The sequence below is a fragment of the Paroedura picta genome, chromosome 3 (assembly GCF_049243985.1).
Source record: "Paroedura picta isolate Pp20150507F chromosome 3, Ppicta_v3.0, whole genome shotgun sequence".
Lineage (NCBI taxonomy): Eukaryota > Metazoa > Chordata > Lepidosauria > Squamata > Gekkonidae > Paroedura > Paroedura picta.
The window spans coordinates 174,635,501-174,651,954 of NC_135371.1; the positions used below are offsets into that span (position 1 = coordinate 174,635,501).

At 54.9% G+C, this 16,454-nt stretch overlaps 3 protein-coding genes across 5 annotated transcripts in view; 2 read left to right on the forward strand and 1 right to left on the reverse strand.

The window, feature by feature from the left end:
- ICAM4 (intercellular adhesion molecule 4 (Landsteiner-Wiener blood group)) overlaps window positions 1-1,817 on the forward strand; it is a 10,278-nt gene extending 8,461 nt beyond the window's left edge. Inside the window, exon 5 of the mRNA XM_077329773.1 lies at window positions 1,556-1,817. Within this exon, the coding sequence (XP_077185888.1) occupies window positions 1,556-1,704 (149 nt within the window). The 3' untranslated portion in view covers window positions 1,705-1,817. The remainder of the gene's footprint in view (window positions 1-1,555) is intronic.
- The window catches only part of LOC143833680 (uncharacterized), a 23,211-nt gene extending 13,797 nt beyond the window's left edge, over window positions 1-9,414 (reverse strand). Inside the window, exon 1 of the mRNA XM_077329774.1 lies at window positions 9,102-9,414. Within this exon, the coding sequence (XP_077185889.1) occupies window positions 9,102-9,292 (191 nt within the window). The 5' untranslated portion in view covers window positions 9,293-9,414. The remainder of the gene's footprint in view (window positions 1-9,101) is intronic.
- The window catches only part of ICAM5 (intercellular adhesion molecule 5), a 21,443-nt gene continuing 14,338 nt past the window's right edge, over window positions 9,350-16,454 (forward strand). Inside the window, exons 1-4 of one of the 3 annotated variants that reach the window (XR_013229683.1) lie at window positions 9,350-9,632; window positions 11,090-11,362; window positions 12,049-12,366; window positions 15,430-15,708. Coding sequence is in view for 2 of the 3 variants with exons in the window: in XM_077329767.1 (XP_077185882.1) it covers window positions 9,575-9,632; window positions 11,090-11,362; window positions 12,049-12,366; window positions 15,430-15,708 (928 nt within the window). In the remaining variant the exon portion in view is untranslated. The remainder of the gene's footprint in view (window positions 9,633-11,089; window positions 11,363-12,048; window positions 12,367-15,429; window positions 15,709-16,454) is intronic. The other 2 variants (XM_077329767.1, XM_077329768.1) reach the window with 2 other exon arrangements.

The window sequence follows — 16,454 nt, forward strand, 5'->3', positions numbered from 1 at the left end:
GCAGGGAAAAAAGGGTTTTTAATTTAAAAAATCTGTCCTTATTTGGAAAGGCTGACCCGCCCCCTCCCAAAGTGGCCAATGATGAGCCTGGAGGGGGTGGGAAGGGGAGGGCCCCCAGCCAGTTAAACCTTTGTTTCCCAAGGCTCCTTTCACTTCTGGGGGCATGGAGGGGAGGCGTGGCCAGATGACATCACTTCCTGGTACCGCAAAGCCGGGAAAATACTTCAGGGGTATCTCCAAGACCAAAAGGATAGTGAAAGACTGGAGCAGGCTGTGCCAGTTTTGCAGGGGGTAGGACCTTGGAGGCGGAGATAGCGCTTCTTCGACTCCATACATTTCTTTTGCTGGTTGCCTGCTGGTTGCTCTCCTGTAGCTCGTGCTTTTTAGGCTGGGGAATCCACTTTACGAGATTCCCCAGCTAGCCCTTTAAAATGGTGGATGTAGCCAGCCATTTGCTGCCTGGACCCTGGACGTTGGCAACATCATGCAGAGTGACCAGAATATGACTACCTAAAGTAAGGGCCATTCCACACTTGTCCAAAATAGCACAATGGTTACAAATTGAAATCGCTACAGTTTTGCCATTATGCACAATGTCGTTGACAATCTGCAACACTCCTGAAACCGATCTGCAAAAAGCGCTTCGTTGTAGCCCTTTCAGGGAAATTCCACAAAGTGGATTCACCCTCCGGAAAGCGCTACACTCTTGCAACCAATCAGCAACACTAGCGGGAAAGTTCTGTGCATTACCATTGTTGCGGTTTCTGCAAAGTCCCTCCCCCTGGCTCTCTCCTCTGATCTTCCGGCGAAGCGATCGCCATTTTTTTTTTCTGAGTGAGCTGAGATAAACGCACAGGCGAGCCTTCATTTACCCAGCGAGGCTTCCCTGGCTGCAGAGCTGTTTTAAGTCACTAAGCACGAAACAACACACATCCCTGTTTGCTGGTTTATTTTCCCTTTATTTTTTACTGTATTTTCGGCCGAAAATCGTGCCCGTGCCGGGGGGGGCGGTATTTTTTTTTTTCACTCAGGGGGAGCGTAGCAACGATGAAACGGCAGCTCAAACACCACCTGCTACCTAGATGGATCTCTCCGTTGCAACGAATAAACGCAGATTCGTTGCAACGTGTGTGTTTTTTTTAAAAAAACGAACCTTCCTTAAAGGGAAAGGGGCTGTTTGGGAGCATGATAACGGCCGCCCATTGGCTGCTTGATGGCCAGGGGCGGGACGAGCTCGGTAATATCGCTTCCTGGCTAGCGATTTTTGCAGAGACTGGAAACCTGTGGGAAATGATAGAAATGCAACTGGATTCCACTACAAAGCCAGGTATGCATAACGACAAATTCCACTATTTAAAATGGCGTTTTTTCATCCCACAACCAATTTGCCACATAGATCCTGATGCGGAATGAGTCTAAGTATTACACTATATTTATCAGGTGCAGAATTCTTATAGCTGTTCTCCTGCAGACCAGCGCAGCCCCCCGTGTGGAAACGGAAGAGATTTTAACAGCCATATTTCTCCGCTTCTGTTTCCTCCCTCCTCCCTTGCAGGCTATATAGGATTTTACCTGGCCATTGTGTCGACAGCGCTGCTGGCTATGCTGCTGATGGCAACAAGCATTTATCTTGGCTATGCCAGGAAACAGGAGAACAAACCAAGACACAAGGAGTTGGGAAGAGCTTCACACAAGGACTCGTGAAAAGATTTCGTGCAATGACTCGGGCAACAGAAGTGTGTGTTAAGAGATTTAATTATGAGAAGTATACTAATAAATGTTACATCCTCTGGCCACCCCAAGAAGGAACTTTCAAGACAAGAGAGAAGCAAGGGGGTTGGAATTCCTCCAGATGGGGCCTGGGGATCCCCTGGAATTCCAGCTCCTCTCCAGACTGCAGAGATCAGTTCCCCTGGAGGAAAGGGCTGCTTGGGAGGGGGACTCTGTGGCCTTGGACCCCACTGAGGGTCAGGGATGCCAGCCTCCAGGTGGGGCCTGGGGATCCCCCGGAATTCCAGCTCCTCTCCAGACTGCAGAGATCAGTTCCCCTGGAAGAAAGGGCTGCTTGGGAGGGGGGACTCTGTGGCCTTGGACCCCACTGAGGGTCAGGGATGCCAGCCTCCAGGTGGGGCCTGGGGATCCCCTGGAATTCCAGCTCCTCTCCAGACTGCAGAGATCAGTTCCCCTGGAAGAAAGGGCTGCTTGGGAGGGGGGACTCTGTGGCCCTGGACCCCACTGAGGGTCAGGGATGCCAGCCTCCAGGTGGGGCCTGGGGATCCCCCGGAATTCCAGCTCCTCTCCAGACTGCAGAGATCAGTTCCCCTGGAGGAAAGGGCTGCTTGGGAGGGGGGACTCTGTGGCCTTGGACCCCACTGAGGGTCAGGGATGCCAGCCTCCAGGTGGGGCCTGGGGATCCCCTGGAATTCCAGCTCCTCTCCAGACTGCAGAGATCAGTTCCCCTGGAGAAAAGGGCTGCTTGGGAGGGGGGACTCTGTGGCCCTGGACCCCACTGAGGGTCAGGGATGCCAGCCTCCAGGTGGGGCCTGGGGATCCCCTGGAATTCCAGCTCCTCTCCAGACTGCAGAGATCAGTTCCCCTGGAGAAAAGGGCTGCTTGGGAGGGGGGACTCTGTGGCCTTGGACCCCACTGAGGGTCAGGGATGCCAGCCTCCAGGTGGGTCCTGGGGATCCCCTGGAATTCCAGCTCCTCTCCAGACTGCAGAGATCAGTTCCCCTGTAGGAAAGGGCTGCTTGGGAGGGGGACAAATCCCTGCCCTCCCTTGGTTCAGGTGTAAATCAGTTGTAACAGCTGATCTCCAGCTACCACCTGGAGATTGGGAAGCCTCATAATGGGGAATGTGTGGCCATTCAGGACTGCACCGCGAAGGGGGGAAATGTCCCCTCCCTCCCATCCTCCGGTAACCACGGCTGCAAGCAATGTTCATCAAAGTGCTTCTGGGGACTGCTCACCCTGTGGGTCTTCCCCTAATTCAAATTTAAAGGACAAGGAATCTGGGTTTCCGTCCATTACCGAAACGCCTGCGGGGAAAGCGCTTTGGTGTGGGTATCAAGCATGAAAAATCCATGCGCAGCATGTCACAGCTGAACGTCAGGCACGGGGACACAGAGTGGGAAGTGAGTCTAGGCACTTAACACAGCAGCGGAGGAAAAACCTGCCTCTGCAGTATTAGGATACAAGGATCCATGCTTGTTCCTTCCTCCGTGGAAGGGCCATTACACCGAGGAGCCTTTTAAAGCAGGGGTAGTCAACCTGTGGTCCTCCAGATGTCCATGGACTACAATTCCCATGAGCCCCTGCCAGCGTTTGCTGGCAGGGGCTCATGGGAATTGTAGTCCATGGACATCTGGAGGACCACAGGTTGACTACCCCTGTTTTAAAGCATGGGCAGGATGTCTCAGCCCACCCTGATAGGTTTGTGGGGGTCCCTGGTGTGGTTTAAGCCTCTCGGTGGGGCCTCTGACATGACCCAGATATGCTGGGAGCTTTTCCAAACGGGAGGGTGGCCTCAATCCTCCATTTTAGTTCGGGTTCACCGTAAACCACTGTGGTCACGGCAGGAGTGGTCGACCCAGAAAGCTTTGAGCATGAGAAAGAGACATCACTCCCTCACTCAAGAGAATCTCCTGGTTGCCACCGGCTGCACAACTAATTTGCACAACGAAAGGAAAAGGCGGTCTCCGCTCTGTCACATCGACACCTGGCTCCGTGGCTAATGAATAGGAAGTTGAGTTGGTTTTTAGACCCTTCTGTTCTCTACCAGAACAAGCCTCCAAGGGGCTCACGATTGCCTTGCCTTCCTCTCCCTACAACAGGCACCCTGGGAGGTAGGTGGGGCTGAGAGAGTTCTGACAGGGCTGCTCTGTGAGAACAGCAGGATCAGGACTGTGATTGGCCCAAGGTCGCTCAGCTGGCTGCATGCGGAGGAGCGGGGAATCAAACCCGGCTTGCCAGATTATAAACCGGCGTTCTTAACCACGACACCAAGCTGGCTCTCAACGACCCAGTATTGTTTCCCCTTTTATGTTCCTTCCCAGTGGAGTCGTATTTCTGGAGTCCTTTCTCTGACCAGGTCTATTGACCGATGGGCGTGCCACCTCCGGCAGCTCTCCCCAGCCAGGAAATCGAAAGCAGCCATTTCCTCCAGAATCTCTGATCTCTGCAGCATGGAGGTCAGCGGTCATCGCAGGGCTGCTTGGAGAAGGGCAGAAAGGGGCCGCTGAAAGGAAGCCAGGAGGAGAGTCCGAGGGGGGAGGGCAGGGAACAAATAATCCTTTCTGAAAACCACAAGATGGTGGAGGCGGCTGCACACAACCCCGTAATTTCTTCCTCACGGTGGCCGTTTCTCTCGCTGGCTGCTTGAGTCACAGAGCACATGTGCCATGGTGCGCATGAGTCACGCTGCTCTGAAGGAATGCCAGGCCTCCTTCACCTCCACCGCCCAGCAAGGGACAGAGAGCGACAGGCCCACACAGAGCCCCCGAAACGGCTCCCTCGGAAAACTGCGACAGGACAAAAAACAGGGCAGGGGGGGAAGCCTGGACCTGTCTGGTCACCAGCGACATATGCTAGATATCAGGAAAAAAATTGATCACAGTCAGAGTAGTTCAGCAGTGGAATAGGCTGCCTAAGGAGGTGGTGAGCTCCCCCTCACTGGCAGTCTTCAAGCAAAGGTTGGATGCACCCTTTTCTTGGATGCTTCAGGATGCTTTGGGTTGATCCTGCGTTGAGCAGGGGGTCGGACTAGATGGCCTGTGTGGCCCCTTCCAACTCTATGATTCTATGATTCTATGATCCTGCGTTGAGCAGGGGGTGGGACTAGATGGCCTGCATGGCCCCTTCCCACTCTATGATTCTGTGATTCTATAAGGGGAGCCAGAGCCAGGTTGGAAAACTCCTGGAGATTTGGGGGTGGAGCCTGAGGAGGATTTCTGCATGGTCTACCCCCTCCCAAGCAGCCCTTTTCTCCAGGGGAGCTGATCTCTGCAGTCTGGAGAGGAGCTGGAATTCCGGGGGATTCCCAGGCCCCACCTGGAGGCTGGCATCCCTGACCCTCCGTGGGGTCCAAGGCCACAGAGTCCCCCCTCCCAAGCAGCCCTTTTCTCCAGGGGAACTGATCTCTGCAGTCTGGAGAGGAGCTGGAATTCCGGGGGATTCCCAGGCCCCACCTGGAGGCTGGCATCCCTGACCCTCCGTGGGGTCCAAGGCCACAGAGTCCCCCCTCCCAAGCAGCCCTTTTCTCCAGGGGAACTGATCTCTGCAGTCTGGAGAGGAGCTGGAATTCCAGGGGATCCCCAGGCCCCACCTGGAGGCTGGCATCCCTGACCCTCAGTGGGGTCCAAGGCCACAGAGTCCCCCCTCCCAAGCAGCCCTTTTCTCCAGGGGAACTGATCTCTGCAGTCTGGAGAGGAGCTGGAATTCCAGGGGATCCCCAGGCCCCACCTGGAGGCTGGCATCCCTGACCCTCAGTGGGGTCCAAGGCCACAGAGTCCCCCTCCCAAGCGGCCCTTTCCTCCAGGGGAACTGATCTCTGCAGTCTGGAGAGGAGCTGGAATTCCAGGGGATCCCCAGGCCCCACCTGGAGGCTGGCATCCCTGACCCTCAGTGGGGTCCAAGGCCACAGAGACCCCCTCCCAAGCAGCCCTTTCCTCCAGGGGAACTGATCTCTGCAGTCTGGAGAGGAGCTGGAATTCCAGGGCTGGATCCCCAGGCCCCACCTGGAGGCTGGCATCCCTGACCCTCAGTGGGGTCCAAGGCCACAGAGTCCCCCCTCCCAAGCAGCCCTTTCCTCCAGGGGAACTGATCTCTGCAGTCTGGAGAGGAGCTGGAATTCCAGGGGATCCCCAGGCCCCACCTGGAGGCTGGCATCCCTGACCCTCAGTGGGGTCCAAGGCCACAGAGTCCCCCTCCCAAGCAGCCCTTTCCTCCAGGGGAACTGATCTCTGCAGTCTGGAGAGGAGCTGGAATTCCAGGGGATCCCCAGGCCCCACCTGGAGGCTGGCATCCCTGACCCTCCGTGGGGTCCAAGGCCACAGAGTCCCCCCTCCCAAGCAGCCCTTTCCTCCAGGGGAACTGATCTCTGCCGTCTGGAGAGGAGCTGGAATTCTGGGGGATCCCCAGGCCCCACCTGGAGGTTGGCATCCCTGACCCTCAGTGGGGTCCAAGGCCACAGAGTCCCCCCTCCCAAGCAGCCCTTTCCTGGCATCAGCTGTAGTCCCGGGGGATCCCCAGGCTCGAACTGGAGGCTGGCAACCCTGTGGGGGACAATAGCCTGGGACTGAGAGAAGGGGGGTGTACTGGGGAGCAGGCTGGCCAGTGGAGGCATTGCTTGGTGTGTTTGGACGACCAGCTTTCATTGAGCCTGGCTACAAGCCTTGGGTTTTAAACTTTGACAAATATTGGTCCGAAATTTTAAGATTGTGTTCTACCCTGCGGGAGCTTAGATTCATGTCCCTTATTTTGACCATTTTGGGTTCTTCAGTTCATGTTCATTCACAGCTCCTCTCTTGCCTGCACACGTCAAGGTATTTTGGCAGAGAGAACCAGCATCTCCAAAGGCCCACTCCGTCTGCTAGGGAGTTCTCCTGCCCAAACCTACTTTAGGAACATAACTCTTGAAGGATCAGATCAAATCTCAAGGACTGGTGCGAGACTACAGCCTGGCGCTTGTGCTCCTGTTCATTCCAGTAAGGCCTCTGTGGAAGTGTGATTACATCCCTGGTCTAGGGTTGCCAACCTCGGTTGCTTCACGGCTGCTGATGGCAAAGGGAGGCCAAGAAGACAACCTGAGGTTTTGCTCCCAGAAGCCTTGCCAGAGACCTCCCTTCTGCAGAAGCAGCTCTTTGGGCGTGGGGTCGGAGAGGCGGTCCGAGTCCAACTCTGCGCCTCGTTTTGGTCCTGAGGAGAGGGAGGGAGCTCCATCTGTCGCTACGATGACCTCAGCCCCGCAGCTTGGTGTTTTCGTAGGCCTCTCCACATGACTTCCCCAAGCTGGTGTGTGTTTACCTTCGCCCACCACCCTCTGGGAGATCTTCCTTCCCTTCTGTTTCGAGCGAGGGATGGAAATAGCTGACTCTCTGCTGTGGCATGGTTTTTTCTGGAGTTTGCTTACGGATGCGCCTCTGTGAATATTTTCTCTGCTGACTGTCCCGGTGTTGCACTGCGGGCAGCTTACTGGAAAATGACCATCCATGGTCTGTCTTTCAGTTTTGAGGTGCCACCAAGAGCGTTTGTTGGAGAGAAAGATGGCACGTGTGTTTTCCAGACCAAAATGCAACGAAATAGCTGAGCCCCAAAGTCCATCAAAGTGGTGAGGATGAAAAGAACATACAAGAAGCCGTGTTGGATCAGGCCAATGGACCATCCAGTACAACACTCTGTGTCCCGCAGTGGCCAAAGTCCAGGGCAGGGTTAGTCAAACTGCGGCCCTCCAGATGTCCATGGACTACAATTCCCATGAGCCCCTGCCAGCGAATGGGAATTGTAGTCCACGGACATCTGGAGGGCCGCAGTTTGACTAACCCTGGTCCAGGGGAGGACCACCAATGAGGCCAGAACTCCAGAAGCCCTCCCACTGTTGCCCCCCTCCCCAGCACCACGAAAACAGAGCATAAGAACAGAAGAAGAGCCATGTTGGATCAAGCCAATGGCCCACCCAACTCTCTGTGTCCCATAGTGGACAAAACCCAGGGGTCATCAGGAGGTCCACCAGAGGGGCCAGACCTCCAGAAGATCTCCCACTGTAGCCCCCCAAGCACCAAGAAGGCAAAGCATCCTTTCCCCGGATGGAGTGTTAAATCTGTACCGGCCTTTCTCAACTTTGGTACCGCTGAGAATCCCCTGAAACACTCTTCGGGCTTTGAGAAAGCCCAGAAGTGACGCGATCGTGCAGAAGATGGTTGAGAAGCACAGCTGTGGACACGGCTACTTGGGGCCCCTCCCCACCCCCTCCAGGCCCCTAATTGGCCATTGTGGGAGGCGTGAGTGGGTTGATATGGTCATGTCACCCAATAAAAATTTCATTCAGATATAAACATTATACATATACAAACACATAACAGACACCCTGTGAGGTGGGTGTGGTTGAGAGAGCCCTGATATCACTGCTCGGTCAGAACAGCCTTATCAGTGCTGTGTTGAGCCTAAGGTCACCCAGCCGGCTGCATGTAGGGGAGCAGGGAATCAAACCTGGCTCACCAGATTAGAAGTCCGCACTCCTAACCACTCCACCAAGCTGTCTGATCTGTACCTTGTGGCAAAGAGCCACTGCTGGACCTCTGCTCCAGATGTTGACTCAAAGATAGGGATCCGAACATCTATTTGGAAACCTATGGTTTTGGAAGACTTAAATAATTAGCCACCCACGTGGCAAACGTGTGGAGAGTCGAACTGTTCATTGTCCCAAGTGAACAGAGTTTCCTTGCTGGCCTTCTAGTCCCAGCGTTTAAGCTGCAGTCTCCTTGGGGGCAGGGGCTTCGTCAGTGGCAGAGAGCCCTCAAGCTGCAAGTCAGTGGCAGATAGAGCCCTCAAGTCACAGCTGCAAGTCAGTGGCAGATAGAGCCCTCAAGTCACAGCTGACTAACGATGGTCCTGCAGGGCAGGGGTAGTCAACCTGTGGTCCTCCAGATGTTCATGGGCTACAATTCCCATGAGCCCCTGCCAGCAAATGCTGGCAGGGGCTCATGGGAATTGTAGCCCATGGACATCTGGAGGACCACAGGTTGACTACCCCTGCTGTAGGATTTTCAAGGCAAGAGAAGATTAGCGAGTATTTTGCCCTGGCCTGCCTCTGCGTAGCAACCTCAGTCTCCCATCCAACTACGAACCAGGGCGGACCCAGCTGAGCTTCCGAGCTCTGATGAGATCACCTATCCTGGGCCAGGGCAGAGGCAAACAGAGGTGGCTTGGCTTGGCTTGCCTCTGCCTGGCCACCCGTGCCTTGGCCAACAGAAGACCTGACTCGAATTCCATCGCTTCCGGTTGCCCAGCAGCCCAGCCTGGACCTCACATTCCCTTTGGGCGAACTGGTTGTCTGACTCCTCCATCACCATCCCGAATTTTCCCCCCTGTGCCGCCCCACTCACATCCAAAGGGGAAACACCCAAGCCGTCCGCCTCTGCTGTGTCCAGGGGGTCTGAAGGCCGGTTCTCCTCACGAGAGGAGAGGGGACAACCGTTCCTTGCCACGCCCGATGCTTTTGGGGACGCCCGCTCCCGAGGAACCAGGGGCCAACCGCAGCTGGGAGTGGGATGCAGGGATGGATGGACCACTCCATCTGTGGCACAAGGCCCAGTCTCTGCTCCGGGTGGGTGACTGGAGAAGGGGGTGGGAAGAGAGGCACCCAGCACCTGCCTCGCTGCTCTGCCGCTTTCCAGCCACCTCTGCTTCCTCCCTCTTCCTTAGCGACCAAGTTACCAACGCGAAGCCAATCCGGAGCCCCATTTCCCCTCCCCTCCGCTCCCCGGCTAATCTCTCCTCCTTTCCTCCCCCTTGCGCTCTCTCTCTCTCTCTCTCTCTCTCTCTCTTTCTCTTTCTCTCCCTCTTTCTGGGCTCAGCCATGAAGCTCCAGAAATCCTGCCTCCCCTTTCCTTGGTGCTTCCTGCTGCCGCTGGCGGGTAAGTGGTCCGGTGGTCTCCGGCCCCCTTCTGCTCTCTCTCCCCCTGTAGACGGCGAGGGGGGTGCAGAGGGAGCTTGCAAAGGGGGGATGGAGGGAGGGAGCTTGCTGTCCCCGGTTCCAAACGGGAGCCGCTAGACGGATGCAGCTGGGTGGAAGAGAACAAGGACAGCGCTGTGCCATCTGGGTGCCTGCCTGAGATGGGGAGAGAGAAAGAGAGACACAGAGAGAGAGACAGAGAGATTCCACCGGACTGCACAGGCATCTCTGCACGTGTCTGGGAACAGACTGCTTGTCATTTTTCCTAGCAGGGGGGCGGGGGACCTTTTGCTCCTCCAAGCCTTCATCGAGAGAGGAAAGCTTGTTCTTGAAAAGAAAGAAGGGCTGATGCCGGTCGCTGACTTTCCTGGGGGAGAAGGAGCGAGTGGTTAGAGCAGCAGGGAAGGCTGGCTGGGAGAGCCCCGGCCTGGATTCCTTTCCCAGCCGGGCTCAAGGGGGCAGGAGTCCTCCTGGGCTTAGCTTGGGCATGTCAAGATCTGGGCGGCAGGAAGCACCGTCAGGCTGAGGCTGACTGGGGGTGGCCTGGTTGAGTCTTTTGAGGGGAAAAGCTGTGCAGAGGTGGCTAGCCACTGCCTGCCTCTGCAGACCGGCCCCAGCCCCCTTATGGGATTTTCCCATCCAAGGACCAACTGGGGCTGACCCAGATTAACTTCCGAGATCCGATGGGAACGGGATATCCCGGAGCATCCCGGAGAGGGCAAGACGTTAACGGCGGTGGTTTGCTGTTTCCTGCCTCTGCGTGACAACCCTGGGCTTCCTTGGTGGTCTCCTGTCGCAGGGTGGTCCAGGGCTGACCCTGCTTAGCTTCCAGGATCAGGCAAGCCCGGCCCATCCAGGTCAGAGATACTTGTTGTATTGTGTGTAAAGTGCCAACAAGACAGAGGTTTTCAAGGCAAGAAACATGAAGAGGCACTTGGTCATTGTCGGCCTCTGCAAGGCAACCCTGAGCTTCCTTATGGCTCTCCCACCTGAGGGCTAACCAGGACTAACCTACTTTGCTTCACAGATCTGATGAGACCAGGCTAGCCTCGGCATGTCAAGAGACAAACACAGCTGGTTTGCCCAGGCCTGCCTCTGCTCAGCAACCCTGGTCTCCCACCCAAGTACCAACCAGGGCCGACCCTGCTTAGCTTCTGAGATCTTACAAAAGCAGGCTCTCCATAGCAGGGCCCCAGCAAGAAGCAGAAACCTGCAATTTCCCTTCTAATCCAGGGACCTCAGGAATGTCCATTACGAACCCTGGAAGAACAGAGCAAGGCTGGAATGTGACGTCTAGCATTTTCGCCCCTGGCTGTCGCATCTTCTCTAGCTCCAGGCCCAAACCTCACTGTTTTCCAGGGACCTCTTTGGCCAGCCCCTGAGCCGAATGTCTTTTTGAATGTGGCTCTGTTATTGCAGGAGTGGCCCAGCCCCTGTTCGACGTGTGGGTCTGGCCCGGAGAAGCCGTGGTGGAGCACGGAGGCTCTTTTTGGCTCAACTGCAGCACCAGCTGCCCGGAGGCCGATGCCAGGGGCGGCCTGGCGACGTCGCTCATCGGGGAGAGGAGAGACAATGGGAGCAACTGGGCCGCTTTCCAGCTGGTTAACGTCACGGAGTGGGCGCCCGCCCTGGAGTGCTCCTTCCGCTGCGGTGGGGAGACCAAAGCCGTGCCGGCAAACCTCACGGTGTACCGTAAGTGGGTGGGGAGCTCACGTTTGCTCTTTCTGCGTCCTTTCCCGGCTGCAAGGGGCTCTGGTAGGGTTGACAACCTTCAGGTGAGGTCTAGGGATTTTTGGGGGGTCACAACGGATGGCCAGAGAAGGACTGCAGAGTCAATGACCTGAAACTAGGCTAAATCTATGCCCTGGCCCACTGCATGTACACAGGAAGAGCCCTGCTAGATCAGAGCAGTGGTCCATCTAATCCAGCATCCCATTTCACACAGGGATCAGCCAATCCCTCTGGAGGGCCAAGCAGCTGGGCACAGAGGCCAAGGCCTTCCCCTGATGTTGTCCCCAGGCTCTGCAATTTAGAGTCTCAGTGCCCCTGAATGTGGAGGTTCTCCTCAGTCATCACGGCTGGTAGCCATTCATAGCTTTATGCTCCATGAATCTTTCTAAGCCCCTTTGAAAGCAGCTTATTCCTGGGGTTAGGCCAAGGTCTTTCCCATCCCCTCCTGCCTGGTCCTTTCAACTGGAGATGCCAGGGATTGAACCTGGGACCTCCTGCCTGCCAAGCAGAGGCTCTGCCACTGAGCCAGGGCCTCTCTGCAGGGGCTGTCACTTCCACACTCTAGATGCCTTGGCCCTCCATGTCCTTGTGTCTAACTTCTGCCTCATCCTGTGGAGTCCCACCTCAATTGGCCTTGTCTTTTCCAGGTCTTCCAGAGCTTGTTGAACTGGATCCGGTGCCCGTGGTGGAGGCGGGGGAGAACTACACCTTGACCTGCCGTGTTTCTAATGTTGCCCCCATCCGAAACCTCTCCGTGACCTTCCTCAAAGGGGGGAAGAATGTGCACACACAGACCTTTGAGGAGCACTCTTCCCCGGAAGCCGGCGATGTTGAGGTGGGCCACACGGTAACTGCTCGACGGATTGAACGTGGGGAGGAAATTAGCTGCCGGGCAGCCCTGGATCTGAGGCCAGAAGGGCCTCTCTCCGAAAAGATCTCTGTCAATCAAACGCTGAATGTTGTGGGTGAGTTTGCGTCTGATCCTTTGCCAACAGAAAGAGCACCAAGACGTCCACTAAAAATATTTCTGCTAATTGTCTGAGATGGTCTAGGAAGGAAAGGTTTTCCACTAATGTTTCTTCAGCTGTTGTTTGGCCTTAGTTTTTCTGCCTCTGAAATGGGTAGAATGCCGTGCAATTCACCTTCTGAATGGGCCATTTCCTCCTGGGGAGAAGAACTCTGTAAACTGCAGATCCATCGCCATTCCAGGAGGTCACCAAATGCCACCTGGAGGTTGGCAACCTTAGGGGGTAGCTCCAGAAAGTGCCATATCTGTGTATCATGCATTCAGGATGGAGGAAAGGCACTGCAGTGGAGCCATGTGGTTCTGTTGTACAGAGGTCTGTCCCTTCATTCCGGGAGGGGGGCTCTTCACGGGTGTATAAACAGCCACCAAGTTGCAGTGGAGCTGATCCCAACAAGGGGCTTTCCAGGCAAGGGGGAAGCAGGTGGGGGGGGGAGTTGCCAATGCTTTCCTCGGCATGGCCCTCCATGGTGGTCTCCCATGAGACTACCAACCCTGCTTAGCTAACTGCTTCTGGTGATGCTTTCAAGGGGCTTTTGTTTCAAGGAAGCAGCAAAGGTGGTCTATCACGGCCCTCCTTGGTGGTTTCCCTTCCAGATACAGACCCTGCTTAGCTTTTGATTTATTGAATCAAACATCGAAAGGTGTCTTCTCTCTTTTTCAATGATTAATGAAGCAACCAAACCCGACTAGATTTGTGCTGTTCTCAGGCTGTTGTTATATGAACAGAGTTCACGCTACAACTTTGAGCTGGATATAGAGTAAAAAGACGTGATTACCAGAAATTTAGAATAGGACAAATATTGGAATATTGGAAATTTGCAAGGATAATCTGCACAATCATGGGAGGAAATCACCACGGATGAAAATTCAAAATTGAAAGCAGAACCAATCTGGCGTCCGTTTTGGTTGCTTCATTCATCATTAAAATAGAGGGTGATTCCGCACGAATTTAATGTAGCAGAAGGCTTTCAAATTGTAAACGCTACTAATTTGCAGTTCCGCAAGACGTCGCACACAATCTGCAACACTCCTGCAACAGTTCCGCGAAAAGCGATTCATTGTAGCACTTCTAGGGAAATCGGGGAAAGTGGATTCACCGTCCGAAAAGCGCTACACTCTTGCAAACAATCTGCAACACTAGCGAAGGAACATTTTGATGTTGGGTTCACTATCATTAATGTGATTTGTATAAATATTATACTGTATACAGATTTTGATAGCCTGGGATAGGTGCTCTCTTTTTCCTGTTGGTATGTTTATTCAGAACTGCCTGTTTTTTTCTTGGTGTAGCTTTTGATTTATGGCAGCTCCAGCAAAGGGTTTTTCAAGGTGAGCGAGAAGCAGACTGCAGATGAGATGCAATTCCAGGTCATCCCCAGGCCCCACCTGGAGGTTGGCATCAATGTCCCTCAGTGGGGTCCAAGGCCACAGAGCCCCCCCCCCCCTCCCAAGCAGGGGAACTGATCTCTGCAGTCTGGAGAGGAGCTGGAATTCCAGGGGATCCCCAGGGCCCACCTGGAGGATGGCATCCCTGACCCTCAGTGGGGTCCAAGGCCACAGAGTCCCCCCTCCCACGCAGCCCTTTTCTCCAGGGGAACTGATCTCTGCAGTCTGGAGAGGAGCTGGAATTCCAGGGGATCCCCAGGCCCCACCTGGAGGCTGGCATCCCTGACCCTCAGTGGGGTCCAAGGCCACAGAGTCCCCCCTCCCAAGCAGCCCTTTCCTCCAGGGGAACTGATCTCTGCAGTCTGGAGAGGAGCTGGAATTCCGGGGGATCCCTAGGCCCCATCTGGAGGCTGGCATCCCTGACTCTCAGTGAGGTCCAAGGCCACAGAGTCCCCCTCCCAAGCAGCCCTTTCCTCCAGGGGAACGGATCTCTGCAGTCTGGAGAGGAGCTGGAATTCCAGGGGATCCCCAGGGCCCACCTGGAGGCTGGCATCCCAGACCCTCAGTGGGGTCCAAGGAGCTGGAATTCCAGGAGACTGGCCACCCATTCTGCGGCCGGGGCAGACTATTTCTGCACTGCCGTTCCTCCGCCTTCCGTCTTGCTGCTTCTCCCAGCCGCTGTCACGAGCCGGACGGCATAAGAGCCCCATCCTTGGAGCAATCCATCCACCCATCCGCCCCCGTTCCCCGCTGCCCCTTTCTGTGCCCGAGAGCGGCATCCTGCTGCCAGTGGGCAGACAGGAAACATCCAGTGATTATAATCCCATTAAGCAGGAGCCTATTAATAGCGGCATGATGGAGGTGCCTCCTGCGTCCCTCGGTCTTTCCCCCCTCTCTGAGCCTGGCCTGCTGCTGCCATGAAGCTGGGGCGGCCGGCTGACTCACCCGCCTTCACTGCGGGGCCAGGAGCCCGATCGCCCCCCGTCACACCTGGGCCTTCGGAACATGCTGCAGATCTTGAGGAGACCAGGGAGGAAAGGAGACGTGAGATTGACAAGGACAATCCGTCGCCCTTCCAAAAACGCCCCAGGCCATTTGGCGGGAAGAAACGTACAACTCCCTTGTTCAGTCTATTAAAGTCAGCCCCCGAAAGGAGAACAGCACCGCAGGAGCCAAGAAAGGGCAGGCGTAATCACATAATTGCACCATGTTCCGTCCGTTGCTGCACATGGCTGCACATTATTAGTGGGCACAGGAGTGTCCAGTGTTCTACGGGTGCCACCTCCAGGCTGAGAAATCCCTGGAAATCTGGCGGTGGGCTTTGAGGGCAGGGTTTGGGGAGGGTCTCATTGGGCACTGGAGCACAGAGTCACCAGGGGAATTTATTTCAAGTATTTATTATTATTTATTCAATTGACCGCCGCTCTTGGAAACCGTCGTGCGACGGTTCACAATTTATGAGCGGTCTTTCTCCCTTGTGGAGAACGTCCCTCCTCTGGCTCTGAGGGAACAGAGTCTGAATCGGCAGGTCTGAATCTCTTGTGCCTTGGTTTGCCCAAAACAGCACTTTTAGGATCTCTGTGCTCAGACTGTGATGTCGTGTCTTCCTTGACAGATTTCCCGGTGGGTCCCCGGCTCCAAGCCCCACGCCACCTCGAGGCCGAGGAAGAGGCATCTGTGACGTGTGACGTGGTTGGGATTTTCCCGGCCGACGAGGCCCGGTTTGACCTCACCTTCGTAGGGACGGGACTGAACTCCAGTGTCACGGTGTCTGGGGACGTGGCCACGGCCCGAGCGAAGCTGTCCGCCTCCAACGTGGGTGAAGAATGGCTGAACTGCACAGTGTCCCTGGGGCCAGTGAGCAGATGGGTAGCAGAACCCGTGAATGTTTATAGTAAGTAAGCTAGGGAGTATGGCCGGGTCCCTTCTGGTCTCCGGTGGGGAACTGGGTTGCGGGCTAACCAGTAGAAAGAAAGTGGCCAAGGCCACATTGTCAGCATAGCACAGGAAGTGACATCATCATGCCAACAAATTTAAGGAGACACTCTGGTACCCAGGCAAAAGCTCTGGTCAAAAATGGCTTCTGCCATAGAGTTTGGCCAAAAGACCAGAGTGTCGCCCGGAGGATGTTGGCGTGATGATGTCACTTCCTGTTCAACACCAGTGTGGCTTAGGCCTTCTTCTTTCTACTAGTAAATCCCCCATTAGTCAGCAGCTGGAGGGTCTGGCAACCCTAAAACTGGGGGCTTCCAGAATACTGTAGCTGATCTACTGTAGCTGATGATCTTTGTCATCTACGAGCGATGAGGGGAGGGTTGCCAACCTCCAGGGAAGCTGACAAATGGACAACCCAAGTAAAGTCAATAAACCCTTTGGTTATTCCAAAAGATAAAGCATGCCAGAATGCAGGCTGGTTATTAAACGCTTTCAAACTTATTTTCTTCAGTGGCAAACAGTATGAGGGGCATAATGAACATCAAATTTAATTGAAAAATCTCTCTGTAATATTTCTAGTGGAGTAAGTACCTGGAATACCTTTTATTTTACTTTATTTCCCCTGTGGATCTTTGAAATCATTACACTTAAAATTGATATTCACTATGTCCCTCTTACAGTTTGCAACTGAAGAAAATATGTTTG